The sequence below is a fragment of the Saimiri boliviensis genome, chromosome 17 (assembly GCF_048565385.1).
Source record: "Saimiri boliviensis isolate mSaiBol1 chromosome 17, mSaiBol1.pri, whole genome shotgun sequence".
Lineage (NCBI taxonomy): Eukaryota > Metazoa > Chordata > Mammalia > Primates > Cebidae > Saimiri > Saimiri boliviensis.
In genome coordinates, this window is record NC_133465.1 from 31,927,760 (window position 1) to 31,944,199 (window position 16,440).

The 16,440-nt window shown below is 46.0% G+C and overlaps 1 protein-coding gene across 1 annotated transcript in view; it reads right to left on the bottom strand.

Moving 5' to 3' along the window:
- Positions 1-12,244, bottom strand: part of PELP1 (proline, glutamate and leucine rich protein 1) — a 34,819-nt gene extending 22,575 nt beyond the window's left edge. Inside the window, exon 1 of the mRNA XM_010342023.3 lies at positions 11,945-12,244. Coding sequence (XP_010340325.2) covers positions 11,945-12,193 — 249 coding nt within the window. The 5' untranslated portion in view covers positions 12,194-12,244. The remainder of the gene's footprint in view (positions 1-11,944) is intronic.
- Positions 12,245-16,440: the final 4,196 nt, after the last annotated feature.

Genomic DNA, 16,440 nt, shown 5'->3' on the forward strand with positions numbered 1-16,440 from the left:
ACAGTGGCACCCACCTGCAGCCCCAACTATTTGGGAGGCTGAGGCAGAAGAATCACTTGACTGATCCTAAGAATTTGAATCCAACCTAGGCAACACAGCAAGACTCAACATAATGAAACAAAAAAAAAGTAATGGAAGTTTTGATACATGAATGAATCTTGAAAACTGGTTGCTAAGTCAAAGAACCTAAATCCTGAACCCGACAGAATCGCCTGAAGCCGGAAGGTAGAGGTTGCAGTGAGCCAAGATCGCGCCACTACACTCTAGCCTGGGTGACAGAGCAAGACTCCGACTAGGGAAAAAAAATTAAGACTGGGTGAAGTGGCTCATGCTTGTAATCCCAGAACCTTGGGAGGCCGAGGCAGGTGGATCACAAGGTCAGGAGTTTGAGACCAGCCTGGCCAACATGATGAAACCCGAAAAATACAAATACAAATACTAGTCAGGCATGGTGGTGCATGCCTGTAGTCCCAGCTACATAGGATGCTGAAACAGGAGAATTGCTTGAACCAGGGAGGCGGAGGTTGAAGTGAGCTGAGATCACACTGCACTTCAGCCTGGGCGACAGAGCGAGACTCTGTCTCAAAAAAGAAAATAAAACAATAAATAAATAAAATAGGTGAATTGTATGACTTGTGAATTATATCTCAATAAAGCTGTTTTGGCCAGGTGTGGTGGCCTGTAATCCCAAAATTCTGGAAAACCAAGGTAGGAGGATCACTTGAGGCAAGGAGCTCCAGACCAGCTTGGGTAACATACTGAGATCCATCTCTACAAAAATTTTAAAAAATTAGCCAGATGCAGTGGCATACACCTGCAGTCCCAGCTACCTGGGGGGCTGAGACAGAAGGATCACTTGAATCTAGGTGTTCAAGGCTACAGTGAGTTATGATCACACTACTACACTCCAGTCTGACAAAAGAGTGAGATCTTCTCTCTTAGAAAGAAAGGAAGAAAGAAAGAAAGAAAGAAAGAAAGAAAGAAAGAAAGAAAGAAAGAGAAAGAAAGAGAAAGAAAAATCTGGCTGGGCGCAGCATTTCACTCCTGTAATCCCAGCACTTTGGGAGGCCAAGGTGGTTGGATCACTTGAGGTCAGGAGTTCGAGACCAGCTGGCCAACACGGCAAAACCTTGTCTCTACCAAAAATACAAAAATGAGCCAGGTGTAGTAGCATGGTTTCGCCTTATTGGTGAGGCTGGTCTCAAACTCCTGACCTCAGGTGATCAACCTGCCTTTGCCTCCCAAAATGCTGGGACTACAGGCGTGAGCCACCATGACCCGCCCAATAAAGCTGTTTTTTTTTTTTTTTTTTTGGCTTCTTTTTTTTAAAGGCATACTGATAACCATAAAAAAGAATGTTACAGGAAAATAAAAAAAAAAAAAAAAAAACAGAGGCTGGGTAAGAGGTCCATGACTGTAATCCCAACACTGGGTGGCCAAGGCAGGAGGTCAAGATCAGTCTGTGCAACCTAGGGAGATCCCATCTCCACAGAGAATTTTTGAAAATTAGCTGAGCATGGTGGGCACCTGTGGTCACAGCTACTTGAGAGGCTGAGGTGGGAGGGTCGATTGAACCCAGGAAGTCAAGGCTGCAGTTGACCCATGATCGTCACCACTGCACTCCAGCCTGAACAACAAAGCAAGATCCTGTCTCAAAAAGAAAACAAAACAAAAAAAGCAAAGACTGTAAGATGAGAGCACTCTTGGTATTTCCAAAGAACAGCAAGGAGGTAAATTGTTGAAGAAAAGTGAGCAAGGTAGAGAGGAGTAACCAATGATGACAGTCAAGACAATGGGGCCAGACTGTGAAGAGCCATATAGGCAATTAACGACTGTTACTCTGAATAAGATAAAAGCCATAAGGGGGAGAGAGAAATTGAGCAGAGGGGTGACAATATCTGACTTTTGGTTTGCTGTTTTTTGTTTTTTAAATCAACATTACCATGTAGTATTACTGAGAAGGCAGAGGCAAACAGATTAGGTAGGAGGTTGCTGTAATATCCCAGGCAAATGATGATGCAGCTTGAAGAATGTGGTAATTGTGGAGATACAAAGTAGTCAAAATCAGGATGTATTGTGAAAGGAGAGCCAATAGGATGTGACATCAAATTGGTTACAGATGGAAAACAAAAAGAAGGGTCCAAGATAACACCAAGGTTTTTTTTTTTTTTTTTTTTCGAGGCAGAGTCTCACTCTGTCACCCAGGTTAGAGGACAGTGGCACAATCTCAGCTCACTGCAACCTCCACCTCCCGGGTTCAAGCGATTCTCCTGCCTCAGCCACCCGAGTAGCCAGGACTAAAGGCGCCTATCGCCACACCCAGCTAATTTTTGTATTTTTAATATCGACAGGGTTGGCCAGGCTGGTCTTGAACTCCTGACCTTGTCACCCGCCCACCTCAGCCTCCCAAAGTGCTGGGATTTCAGGCCTGAGCCACTGTGCCCAGCCATGCCAAGGTTTTTTGTTAAGCAACTAGAAAATGAAGTTGCCATTTACTAAGAAGGGAAATCATGCAGGAGGGGCAGGTTTTGGGGTTCAGTTTCATATCTGTTCAATCTGTGATGTGTATTTCACATGAAAATGGAGACGCCAAATAGGCACTGGGTAGACAAGTCTGAGGAGTCCTGGCTAGAGATGTAAATTCAGGAGTTGCTGGCCTTGAGACTGAATCAGTTCACCAAGGGAATGAGTACAAATAGAGAAGAGAAACAGTGCAAAGTCTGGGTTCGTAGGCACTCAAACCTTCAGAGGTCACAGAGGTGAGGAGGAACCAGTATTTCCTGGAAAGGAGTAACCAGTGTGGCAACAGGAGAATCAAGAGAGGAAAGGGGCTGGGCATGGTGACTCATGCCTGTACTCCCAGTACTTTAGGAGGCCAAGGTGAGAAGATGCTTGAGCTCAAGTGTTCAAGACCACCCTGGGCAACATAGCAGCAATACCTCGCCTCTACTAAAAGTCAAACAAATTAGCTGGATGTGGTGGTGCACACCTGTGGTCCCAGCTACCCAGAAGGCTGAGGAGGGAGGATTGCTTGAGCCTGGGAGATTAAGGCTGCAGTGAGTTATGATTGCACCACTGCACTCCAGCCTGAGCAATAGAGCAAGACCCTGTCTCAAAATAAATAAATAAATAAATCAACTAAAAGAGGAGAGAGATCCCAGAAGCCAAATGAAGACAGTTTTTTTTAAATAGGAAGGTATGAAATGGTACAGATAAGTCAAAGGAAAGTACAATCAACTGTATCAAATGGTACAGATAAGTCAAATATGACAACTCAAATTGACCTTTGAACTTAATGCCTTGATGGACACCAGTGATCTTCAAGAGTTACCATTTTGGGCCCGGCGAGGTGGCTCAGGCCTGTAATCCTAGCAATTTGGGAGGCCAAGGCAGGCAGACAACAAGGTCAGGAGTTCGAAACCAGTTTGACCAACATGATGAAACCCCGTCTCTACTAAAAATACAAATTAGCTGGGCGTGGTGGTGCACACCAGTAATCCAAGCTACTCAGGAAGCTGAGGTAGGGGAATTGCTTGAACCTAGGAGGCAGAGGTTGCAGCGACAGAGCACGACTCTATCTCAAAAAAAAAAAAAGAGTTACCATTTCACCTGGCAAAGGGTTGTTTTGGCAGTGTTTAGGCTACAAGCCTGAATGTAATGAGTTCAATGGAACAACAATCATAGTAATTCAGGGAAGAACGTTCAGGTTGTTCAAACGAGTGGGTGAAACGTTGGCAAGACATAAGACATTCACATTATCTCCCCCCAAGACACTTAATTACAAATGAAAAAAACCATACCTTTATAACAATGATCACATCTGGCTGATACCCACTTAACCTAGAATACACGCTCCTATATGAGGCACCAAAAATGACACATCATTTCTGCAGGTTTTTTTTCCAAACTTTTTCTAGAGATAGGGTCTTGCCATGTTGCCCAGGCTAGTCTTGAACTCCTGCACTCAAGTGACCCTCCCACTTCAGCCCCCCCCATCAGCCTCCAAATCTCATGCTGGGATAACAGGCATGAGCCACCACACCTGGACAATTTCTGCAGTATTCTTGCTGAAAACGCATAAATCTCTGGTTTGTCTAATGTTTCTTCATGATTAGATTCTAATCTGAGGGGCATCCTACAAAATAACTATCCTGTACTCTTTAAAAATATCAAGATCCTAAGATAATGACTGAAGAACTATTTCAGATTAATGGAGACTAAAGAGACATTACAATTAAATGCAAGCTGTGCACAGTGGCTCACGCCTGTAATCCTGGTACTTTGGGAGGATGAAGCGGGTGTATCACCTGAGGTCAGGTTTGCCAGCCTAGTCAAAATGGCAAAACCTCATCTCTACTAAAAAAAAAAAAAAAAAAAAAAAATACAAAATTAGCCAGGTGTTCTAGCAGGCGCTTGTAATCCCAGCTACTTGGGAGACTGAGGCAGGAGAATCACTTGAACCCAGGGGGCAGAGGCTGCAGTGAGCCAAGATCGGGCCACTGCATTCCAGCCTGGGCAACAGAGTGAGACTATGTCTCAAAAAAAAAAAAAAAAAAAAAAAAAAAAAGCAAGCCGGGCGCGGTGGCTCAAGCCTGTAATCCCAGCACTTTGGGAGGCCGAGGCGGGTGGATCACGAGGTCAAGAGATCAAGACCAGCCTGGTCAACATGGTGAAACCCCGTCTCTACTAAAAATACAAAAAATTAGCTGGGCATGGTGGCGTGTGCCTGTAATCCCAGCTACTCAGGAGGCTGAGACAGGAGAATTGCCTGAACCCAGGAGGCGGAGGTTGCGGTGAGCCGAGATTGTGCCATTGCACTCCAGCCTGGGTTAACAAGAGCGAAACTCCGTCTCAAAAAAAAAAAAAAAGCAAAACAAAAAAAAACTAAATGTAATGTGTGATCCTGCATTAAATCCTGGACTAGAAATTTTGTTGTTGCTGTTATGATGGATGTCTTTAGGAGAACTGATGGTAAAACTTCAAAAAGATCTATAGGTTAAACAATTTATTTTATCAATATTAATTCTCTGATCATGATGGAGTGTTGTTATGTAAGAGAATGTCCTTGTTTTTAGGAAATACACACTGAAATATGTCAAGGTAAAAGGACATGATATCTGCAACTTACTCCTAAATGGACTCAGAAAATATATTTGAAAGAATTCCTATATCCTCTTCACCCAGACTCTCCAATTTTTAAATACATACTTATGTTATCAGTCTCAGAATGATAGTTTAGGAGATCTGTCATTATCAGAATAACAAAAATACTCATTTAAAAACTGGACAATCCAGGCCGGGCGCGGTGGCTCAAGCCTGTAATCCAAGCACTTTGGGAGGCCGAGGCGGGTGGATCACGAGGTTGAGAGATCGAGACCATCCTGGTCAACATGGTGAAACCCTGTCTCTACTAAAAATACAAAAAAACTAGCTGGGCGTGGTGGCGCGTGCCTGTAATCCCGGCTACTCAGGAGGCTGAGGCAGGAGAATTGCCTGAGCCCAGGAGGCGGAGGTTGCGGTGAGCCAAGATCAAGCCATTGCACTCACTCCAGCCTGGGTAACAAGAGCGAAACTCCGTCTCAAAAAAAAAAAACAAAACTGGACAATCCAGCTGGACGAGGTGGCTCATGCCTGTAATCCCAGCACTTTGAGAGGCCAAGGTGGATCGATCACTTGAGGTCAAGAGTTTGAGACCAGCCTGGCCAACACAGCAAAATCCAGTCTCTACAAAAAATACAAAAATTAGCTGAGGGTGCAGCGTAGGCCTGTAGTCTCAGCTACTTGAGAGACTGAGGCAGGATAATTGCTTGAACCTGGGAGGTGGAGGTTGCAGTGAGCCAAGACTCCTCAAAAAAAAAAAAAAAAAGAGAATCTGGATGAAGAGTATATAGAAATTCTTGGCCGGGCGCAGTGGCTCAAGCCTGTAATCCCAGCACTTTGGGAGGCCGAAGTGGGTGGATCACAAGGTCGAGAGATCGAGACCAACCTGGTCAACATGGTGAAACCCCGTCTCTACTAAAAATACAAAAAATTAGCTGGGCATGGTGGCGTGTGCCTATAATCCCAGCTACTCAGGAGGCTGAGGCAGGAGAATTGCCTGAACGCAGGAGGCGGAGGTTGCGGTGAGCCGAGATCGCGCCATTGCACTCCAGCCTGGGTAACAAGAGCGAAACTCCATCTCAAAAAAAAAAAAAAAAGAAATTCTTTCAAATACTGTTCCAACTTTTCTGTAAAAGTAATGTTCAAAGTTATTTCAAAGTAATGTTAAAAGAAGAATGAGAGACAAATAAGTATAGATAACACTTCTAAGGAGTTTCTGCCATAAAGGAAGCATACAAACAGCAAATGGGGCAGTAGCTGGAGGGATGATTTGTTTGTTTTTTGAGACTGTCTCCCTCTGTTGCCCAGGCTAGAGTTCACAGGTGCAATCACGACTCACTGCAAAGTCCACCTCCCAGGCTCAAGCAATTCCCCTGCCTCAGCCTCCTGAGTAGCTGGGATTACAGGCTTGTGCCATCACACCCAGCTAATTTTTGTATTTTTAGTAGAGATGAGGTTTTGCCATGTTGGTTAGGCTGATCTTGAACTCCCAGTCTCAAATAATCTACTTGTCTCAGTCTCCCAAAGGGCTGAGATTACAGACATGAGTCACAGCACCTCACCCTTGGAGTGTAATTTTTTAAAAGCAGTTTTGAGCTGTATGCTGAAGAAAATGATCCAACAGAAAGAGAGGCCAGGTGCACTGGCTCATCCCTATAATCCCAACACTTTGGGAGGCTGAGGCAGGAAGATTTTTTTAATTTAAGTAGGAGTACACTCTAAAATATGACAAAAAGTAGCCAGGTGTGGTGGCTCAAGCCTGTAATCCAGCACTCTGTGAGGTCAAGGTGGGGGTGATCACTTGAGGTCAGGGTTCGAGACCAGCCTGGCCATATGGCAAAACCCCATCCCTACTAAAAATACAAAAATGAGCTGATGGCTGGCTTAAAAAAGGAAAAAAAATTAACCAGGCATGGTGGCGGGTACCTGTAGTCCCAGCTACTCAGCAGGCTGAGGCAGGAGAACCACTTGAACCCAGGAGGAGGTTTCAGTGAGCCAAGATCGTGCCACTGCACTCCAGCCTGGGCAACACGGCAAGACTCAATATCAAAAAAAAAAAAAAAAAAAAAAAAAAAAAAAGACAAAAGGAAAACTGCAGTAAATACATAAACCAGTAACACAGTCATTTATTGGCTGGGCATGGTAAGTCACTCCTATAATCCCAGCACTTTGGGAGGCCAAGGCGGGTAGATCATGAGATCAGAAGTTTGAGACTAGCCTGGCCAACATGGTGAAACCCCATCTCTACTAAAAAAAATACAAAAATTAGCCAGATGGGGTGGCACGTGCCTGTAATCCCAGCTACTTGGGAGGCTGAGGCAGGAGAATCACTTAAACCCAGGAGGCAGAGGTTGCAGTGAGCCGAGATCGTGCCATTGCACTCCAGCCTGGGAGAGAGTGAGACTCCATCTCAAAAAAAAGAAAAGAAAAAAAAGTACAGTCATTTATTATCAAGTATTATGCACAGATGTGGAGAACAGTACAGAATTACTATCCTCCACATCTTGTCCTATTGTAGGGTGTTCCGGGGCAAAAGAACCAACTAAATGTTTTTAACTTTTAACTAACTCTTGTAATAACACTTAGCTTAAATCACAAACATATTTTGTAGAGCTGTACCAAAAACAAAAATTTATTTTTGAGGTCAGGAGTTTGAGACCAGCCTGACCAACATGGTGAAACTCTGTCTCTAATAATAATACAAAATTAGCTGGCCATGGTGGCACATGCCTGTAATCCCAGGTACTCAGGAGACTGAGGCATAGAAGAAAGAACAAGACACTGTCTCTGTCCTTCAAAAGAACATATAGGATAAATGACACGTGGGCTTTGCTTTCAAATGGTCCACCAAGCCTGGGCAACAGAGCAAGACTCCGTCTCAAAAAAAAAAAAAAAAGATGTCCACCAAGCTGAACACAGTGGTTCACCTTTGGAATCCCAGGACTCTGGGGACCAAGGCAGGAAGATGACTTGAGCCCGGGAATTCAAGACTAGTCTGAACAACACAGAGAGCCCCATCTCTACAAAAAAAATTTTTTTAATTAGCCAGGGATGGTGGCACACCTGTAGTCTCAGCTACTCAGGAGGCTGAGGTGGAAGGATCACTTGAGCCTGGGAGGCTGAGGCAGAGGCTGCAGTGAGCCATAATCTGGCCACCATACTACAGCCTGAGTTACAGAGTAAGACACTGTGTCCAAAGAAAAAGAAAAAGAAAAAGAAAAAAAAAGTTCCATCAAAAAAAAAAAAAAGCCAAGGTATGGGAGGAATGAAATAACACTGGCAAATGTTCACTGTTAAATTAAATTTGGATGATGGGGGCAGCACAGGATGGGGTGGTGAAAATATTATTTGTTTATATCTGAAATTTTACAGAAGTTTCGAAAATTACATACAAAAACAAATCAAAGACTTGTTGAGTGTGGAGAAGGAGGTTGTATGTATATGTGAAATAAATGAACAGACAGTAGGATAAAGAGCAGTCAATCATAGGCGGTCAAGAAATATATCCCAAAGGCAGTGACAAGCAAAATATTGAGAAGACTGGGAAGGAGAATGGGGGTTGGGGGTGCTGCACAGGGAGTGATTCCAAGAGAACAGTAAGTAAAAAGGCTCTGAGGAAAGAAAGCCTGTTCACCATGTTGGCCAGGCTGATCTCTAATTCCTGATCTCAGTTGATCCGCCTGCCTTGGTCTCCCAAAGTGCTGGGATTACAGGCGTGAGCCACCACACCTGGCCAGCTGAAGGATTTTTAAAAGCTGCAAACAGGATCAGAATTTTACTTTAGAAAGCTCACTCCAGCTACCGCGTGAAGAACAGATTAAAGAGGGCAAGACTGAAGGCAAGGAGACCAGTTAGAATATTGTTGCTATGGGCCGGGCGCGGTGGCTCAAGCCTGTAATCCCAGCACTTTGGGAGGCCGAGGCGGGTGGATCACAAGGTCAAGAGATCGAGACCATCCTGGTCAACATGGTGAAACCCCGTCTCTACTAACAATACAAAAAATTAGCTGGGCATGGTGGCACGTGCCTGTAATCCCAGCTACTCAGGAGGCTGAGGCAGGAGAATTGCCTGAACCCAGGAGGCGGAGGTTGCGGTGAGCCGAGATCGCGCCATTGCACTCCAGCCTGGGTAACAAGAGCGAAACTCCGTCTCAAAAAAAAAAAAAAAAAAAAAAAAAAAGAATATTGTTGCTATGGCCAGGAACAGTGGTGCATGCCTGTAGTCCCAGCTACTTGGGAGGCTGAGGTGGGAGGATGGCTTCAGCCCAGGAGTTTTGGGCTGTAGTACAATATGCTGATTGGGTGTCCGCACTAAGTTCGGCATCAATATGGTGACCTCCCGGGAGCAGGGGACCACCAGGTTGCCTAAGCGGGGGTGAACCAGCCCAGGTCTGAAATGGAGCAGGTCAAAACTGCTGTACTGATCAGTAGTGGGATCACGCCTGTGAATAGCCACTGCACTCCAGCCTGAGCAACAAAGCAAGACCCCATCTCTAAAACAAAAAAAAACAAAAATAAAAGACTGTTGCTATGATATACTCCAAGCTAGATATAGAGCACTGTGCTAGGATAGTTCCATTTTGGAACTACTGAGTTTGCAGTATCTATGGAAAAGCCAAGTGGGTAGGTGGATGGATCAAACAGTGGATATGCCTTGCTCTCAAGCTCCAGGTCTATTTGTTTACTTTCATTTCTCATCTTGACTATAAATTCTCTGAGGGAAAGGACCATGTCTTATTTATCTACCTAGAGATGTGGAACAGTACCTAAAACGTAACAGATAATAAATGTCTGTTGAACAAAAACCTATGGGGAAGCAGAGGAAATCCTCCACATAATCCCATGTATTGAAGATCCAATACAAAGGACAGGGGTAGAAAAAAATTCAAGGCAGGATGTATCTAAAAATGTGGCACAGGAAATACTAAAGGGAGACCCTAGTTTCCCACAATTACTCTTGGCTTTTTTACTCAAAATTATACTAGACTTCAGACATTTAAGAAAAATAAGACATTAAGTTCATGTACTTGACTTTGAGGGAGGAGGGGAAGTCCTAAAAGAGGTGATGAAAGAAAACACACATTTATAGGCAGGACAGATAATATTTTACAAAAACTTATAAAAAATTTTTCTGGGGGGCCAGGTATGGTGGCCCATGCCTGTAAACCCAGCATTTTGGGAAGCCAAGGCAGAAAATCGCCTGAGCTCAGGAGTTTGAGACCAGCCTGGGTAACATGGGAAAACCCAGTCTCTACCAAAAATAGGTGTGGTGGCACGTGACTGTGGTCCCAGCTACACAGGAGGCTGAGGTGGGAGGATTCCTCGAGCCTGGGAAGTGGAAGTTTCAGTGAGCCAAGATCATGGCACTGCACTCCAACCTGGGTGACAGAGTGAAACCTTGTTTAAAAAAAAAAAAATCTGAGACTATAGTGAGATAAAGAAAACAGAAAAAATCCCCACTGTAATATAACTGAGTGATGAAAAACACATAAATTAGAAGATGGGAATTGAGAAGAGAAAATATATAATCGGCTCCAGCCTCTGCAACTGGGCTGAGATAGCAGAGACATAGTTTTGTCACCCTCAATTATGCAGAGTAATGTTAAAGACAAACAGATGGGGTTACCGCTGAAAAATGTGGGGCTACAATTATTGAACCACCCAGCAGGTTGTGACAACCGTCTTCCTGGAAGGTAGCATAAAGCTGGGAAGGTCCCAGGAATGAAGGGTGGACACAGAAGAGCTCGTTTATGTGGATCTTGAAGCATGGGAAGAATTTGGGGAGGTTTAGTAGGCGAGGAGAGAGGGTAGGAGACTGCTAAAGCAGCAACTATTACGGGCTAGAAATATTATGCCTTCTTAGAATCAGTGCCTTCACTTGGACAAAATGATGGAAGTTCAAGCTAGAATGGAGGCAATGGGAAAGAGATGAAAAGGAGTGCGCAGATCTGAAAACTACTCAAAGGATAAAATCAACAAGACAGGATAGATTGCTTAGGGAAGTGTATGAGAAAGAAAGAGTTTAGAATGATACTTGAGTGTCTAGATACCAGAACTGAATTAATATTAGATTTCATTCTACGGCAGTCCAAAGGCTCCTTAACCGGGCCTAAAACGCTCTGCATGACCCAAACACTGCCTACCAACCCCACCAGTCTCAACTGTACCCACTCTCTTCCCCTCCACATCTGGGTCCCAGGAACGATGTCCTTCTTTTCAGTTCTTTCCTACCACAGGGCCTTCCCATATGAGCTCTCCTCTGACTGAGCAGCTCCTCCCATCTTCTTTCCCTACCCAACCCCTATTCATCCTTAGGGTCCCAGCTTAAACACCCGTTCCGTTGAAAAATATGTGCCAATCTTCAGATAAGGTTAGAGGCTCCCTGACATTCAATTCTCATGTTGTTTAGCAGCATTTTGTGTATCACCATCACGTCTGTAACCAGAGCGCCTAAAATAGTATCTAACCCTCAGTAAGAGCTCGGTAAATGTGTATTGTTGAATACGTCATTAAGTTAGCAGAAAGAATCCCCAGAACAGATATCGCCAGAGGAAAAAGAGGCGTTAGACTATACAACCAGAGAGTCAACCGGCCTGGAATCTAATCAATTCCTGTGTGCTGACCAATATCCTAACAACAGAAAAATAAGGCCCAATTTTCCCCTGGAGAAACTCATGGCCGGTAAGGGAGAAATATGTGCATCTCGTCCGGACTGGATCCCTTTTCTGCCCGCAGCTCTCCTTCCCTCAACCTCCCTATCGCATTTGCACTACACCGTAATCCCGGAGCACAGGTGCCGCGCCAGCCTCCCGACAGGACAGCGGGCACAAGGACCACCGACTCACCTGGGCCCCGCCCACCGACCCATGGAGCCGCAATAGGCACATGAGCCCGGGCAAATGTGGGGCCGAGCGGTTTGGGGGATGCACCGGAGCAACAGCAGACCCTGTTCGAGGTTGCAGCAAACCGGAAACACTCTCCAGTAGCAGCAGGCGGAGCCGCGGGCCCGAGCTCACTGCTGAGAGACCCCCGGTCCCGCCGGGAACCCCAGCTGCGGAGCCCGCAGTGGGCCCACTAAGAACGGCTGCCGCCATCTTCCCTGGGGCTCCAGTGGTGGCGTGGCGCGATGACGCAAACACACTGCGACGGCCGCCTAGTGGGGAGGGGGTATGGGGAGGGGGCTGCGGCCCTGCGCACTGGGTGAAGGCCAGCTGGACTCGCGGGCTCAGGCTGGGAAGGAGCATGCGCAGGGAGAGCAGTCCGGGCGCCGAGGCAGCCGGGCGCTCAGTTACTAGAGTGATGGCCCGTGTGCTGGCTGTGAGCTGGTCGGAGGCGGTCCCTTGATGTTTAAGGTACACGTGGTCGGGACAAAAAAGGCGCGAGAGTCCGAACGATTTCCATTTAGCGGGCGGAATCCCAAGACACCTTTGCTATAGGAATCAGTAACTCTTTCTCTCTTTTTTTTAAGAGAGTCTCGCTCTGTCGCCCAGACTGGAGTGCAGCAGCACCATCTCGGCTCACTGCAACCTTCACCTCCTGGGTTCAAGCCATTCCCCTGCCTCAGCGTTCCAAGTAGCTGGGACTACAGGCATGTGTCACCTTACTCACCTAATTTTTGTATTTTTAGTAGAGAAGGGGTTTTATGATGTTGGCCAGGCTAGTCTCGAACTCCCGACCCCAGGTGATCCGCCCCTCTCGGCCTCCCAAAGTGCTGGTATTACAGGCGTGAGCCACCGCACACGGCCGAGGAATCAGTAGCTTTCTAGGTAATTCTTGGGGTCTGAAATCACAGACATTTTTAACTACATTTGCAATTTCAGAAATGATATAAGATGTGCACCTTGCAGAAGCCAATTCAAACAATATAGAAAGGCATAATGTAAAAAGGAAAACTGCCTCCCTCCGCAAGGCCCTGCCCCAGGAGTGTGTATACTTTTGTATATTAGTCTATGCACAAACATTTAAATACATAGTCTATTTACAAGATTAGGGTCTGCGTGTGGCTTTTTTTCTTTTTCTTTTTCTTTTTCTTTTTTTTTTTTTTTTTTGAGACGGAGTTTTGCTCTTGTTACCCAGGCTGGAGTGCAGTGGCCGGATCTCGGCGCACCGAAACCTCCGCCTCCCGGATTCAGGCAATTCTCCTGCCTCAGCCTCCTGAGTAGCTGGGATTACAGGCACGTGCCACCATGCCCAGCTAATTTTTTTTTTTTTTTTTTTAGTAGAGACGGGGTTTCACCATGTTGACCAGGATGGTCTCGATCTCTTGGCCTTGTGATCCACCCGCCTCGGCCTCCCAAAGTGCTGGGATTACAGGCTTGAGCCACCGCGCTAGCGGCTTTTTTTCACTCATGGCCTAATTTACACTGTTATTTAAACTGTGTGGTACAAATGAAGTGAGTGCACCATGATTTAATAATTCTGTTGCTGAATTAATATTTAACCGCTGCTCCAGCTTTTTGCTAATATAAACACTGTAATGAGCATACTAATAATACCTCTATTTTTATGTACTTTTGTGATTATTAGATTCAAATCCGAGTCATCATTTTTCCTTTTTTTCCTTTTTTTTTTTTTTTTTAATCGAAAAGGAGTCTCACTCTGCTACCCAGGCTGTAGAGCAATGGCGAAATCTCAGCTCACTGCAACCTCCACCTCCTGGGTTCAAGTGATTCTCCTGCCTCAGCCTCCCAGGTAGCTGGGATTACAGGCACCCACCACAACACTGGGCTGATTTTTGTATTTTTAGTACAGACGGGGGTTTCACCATGTTGCCCAGGCTGGTCTCGAACTACTGACCTCAGATGATGCGCCTGCCTGGGCCTCACAAAGTGCTGGGATTACAGGCCTGAACCACTGAGTCTGGCCCATTTTTTCTCTTACTGCCTTCTATCCAACCCTTCAAGTTCTGGCATTCCGCTCCAAAATACATGAACCCAATAGCGTCAATTTCTCTCCATCTCCACTGCCACTCTCACCTCGTCTCTTACAATAATAGCCTCTTACAAAGCCTTCTTCTACTCCCCTCTTGGCACCTTTTAGTCCCTTCACACAGCAACCAAAGTGGTCTTTTCAAATGTAAACCAGTTCTTGTCACTCCTTGCTTAAAGCCCTTCTGTGGCTTCCAGATGTAATAAGAATGAAATCCCATCTCCTCACTGAGGCCATGGTAATTCATATGTGTCCCCATCAATTGGCATAGTGAATAGCAAAAAATAGTCATGGATGGCCGGGCGCGGTGGCTCATGCCTGTAATCCAGCATTTTGGGGGGCCGAGGTGGGTGGACCACAAGGTCAGAAGTTCAAAACCAGCCAAGCATGGTGGCTCACTCCTGCAATCCCAGCACTTTGGGAGGCTGAGGCAGGCAGATCACCTGAGGTCGGGAGTTCGAGACTAGCCTGGCCGACATGGAGAAAACTCATCTCTACCAAAAATACACAATTAGCTGGGCGTAATGGCGCATGCCTGTAATCCCAGCTACTCGGGAGGCTGAGGCAGGAGAATTGCTTGAATCCGGGAGATAGAGGTTTTGGTGAGCTGAGATCCCGTTGCACTCCAGCCTGGGCAAGAAGAGTGAAACTCCATCTCAAAAAAAAAAAGAATCCACCCAGTCTGACCCATACCCACCTCCCTGACCTCAACATATGCCACAATTACCACTTTACCTTTTTCTTCCTGTTCCTGAGCCAAACTAGCCTTCTTTCTATCCTCCAGCAAAGCCTATTCCCACATCAGAAGGTTTACACATGCTGCTGATTCTACTGGAGACTGTCCTTTGATTCTGTGTAACTGACACTATCTTGCCATCCTGAGAGGGCTTCTTTTTAGGTAGCTCCCACTCCAACCCCCATCAGCCTCCGTTACATTTCCCTGCTTAGAATTCGTATCATTACCAGAAATTTATTTGCTTTTATTTATTCACTATCTCTTTTGTCTAAAATACAAACTCCATAAAAGGGCTCTTGTCTCCTATACTATGCTATTCCCATCACCTAGAACAGTACCTGATGCTGAAAAAATATTTCCCCTGGCTGGGGTGCAGTGGCACAATCACAGCTCACTGCAGCCTTGACTTCCCAGCTCAAGTGATCCTCCTACCTCAGCCTCCCTAGTACCTGGGACTCTAGGCACTAGCCAACCATACTTGGCTTATTTTTAGGGTGTGTGTGTTTTGTTTTTGTTTTTGTCTTTCGAGACAGAATCTTGCTCAGGCACCGGGCTGGAGTGCAGTGGCACGATCTCGGCTCACTGCAATCTCTGCCTCCTGGGTTCAAGCAATTCTGCCTCAGCCTCCCGAGTAGCTGGGACTACAGGCGCGTACCACGACGTCCAGCTAATTTTTGTATATTTCAGTAGAGACAGTTTCACCATGTTGGCCAGGATGGTCTCGATCTCTTGACCTTGTATCCACCCGCCTGGGCCTCCCAAAGTGCTGGGATTACAGGTGTGAGCTACTGTGCCTGGCCTGTTTTTGTTTTTTTGAGATGGAGTTTCCCTATTGTCTCCCAGCCTGGAGTGCAATGGCACCATCTCAGCTCACTGCAACCTCCATCTCCCAGGTTCAAGTGATTTTCCTGCCTCAGCCTCCCGAGTAGCTGGGTTTATAGGCTAAATGTCATCATCTTGGTTTTCCTGCCTCAGCCTCCCAAGTAGCTGGGATTATAGGCTAAATGTCATCATCTTGGCCAGGCTGGTCTCAAACTCCTGACCTCAAGTGATGCGCCTGCCTCGCCTTCCCCAAGTACTGAGACTAAGGTGTGAGCCACCGTGCCCAGCCCCCTCTGCTTTAAAAACCACTACCGGAAAAAACAAAAATAATTAAAAAATTAAAACCACTACTGGTCCCATGTGTCCTTCTGCAGGGCCCTCAATCTCACTCCTTCATCTGCTATACAAAATCTTCCACAGCCTGTTCCAGGCTTCTTCACCAATACTTCGTAACAGGATACACCTTGTCTTTCTCTTTGAAATGGCCTTTCTCAACTTCTGCCCATCCTTCAGAAACACTGTCCTCAAATGTTCTCCACTTCTAGACAGCCTGCACTCCCTCCACCCTCGCCCTGGCCAAGCACTTAGCTGCTGTGTCTTCTGACTCAGACCTCTGTAATAGCATTCCTGGGATCATAATACCTGTGTATGTGTCTCCTCAGCTATTCTTGGAAGGCAGGGGCCATGGTAATTCATATGTGTCCCCATCAATTGGCATAGTGAATAGCAAAAAATAGGCATGGATGGCCGGGCGCGGTGGCTCATGCCTGTAATCCAGCATTTTGGGAGGCCGAGGTGGGTGGACCACAAGGTCAGAAGTTCAAAACCAGCCTGGCCAAGATAGTGAAACCCTGA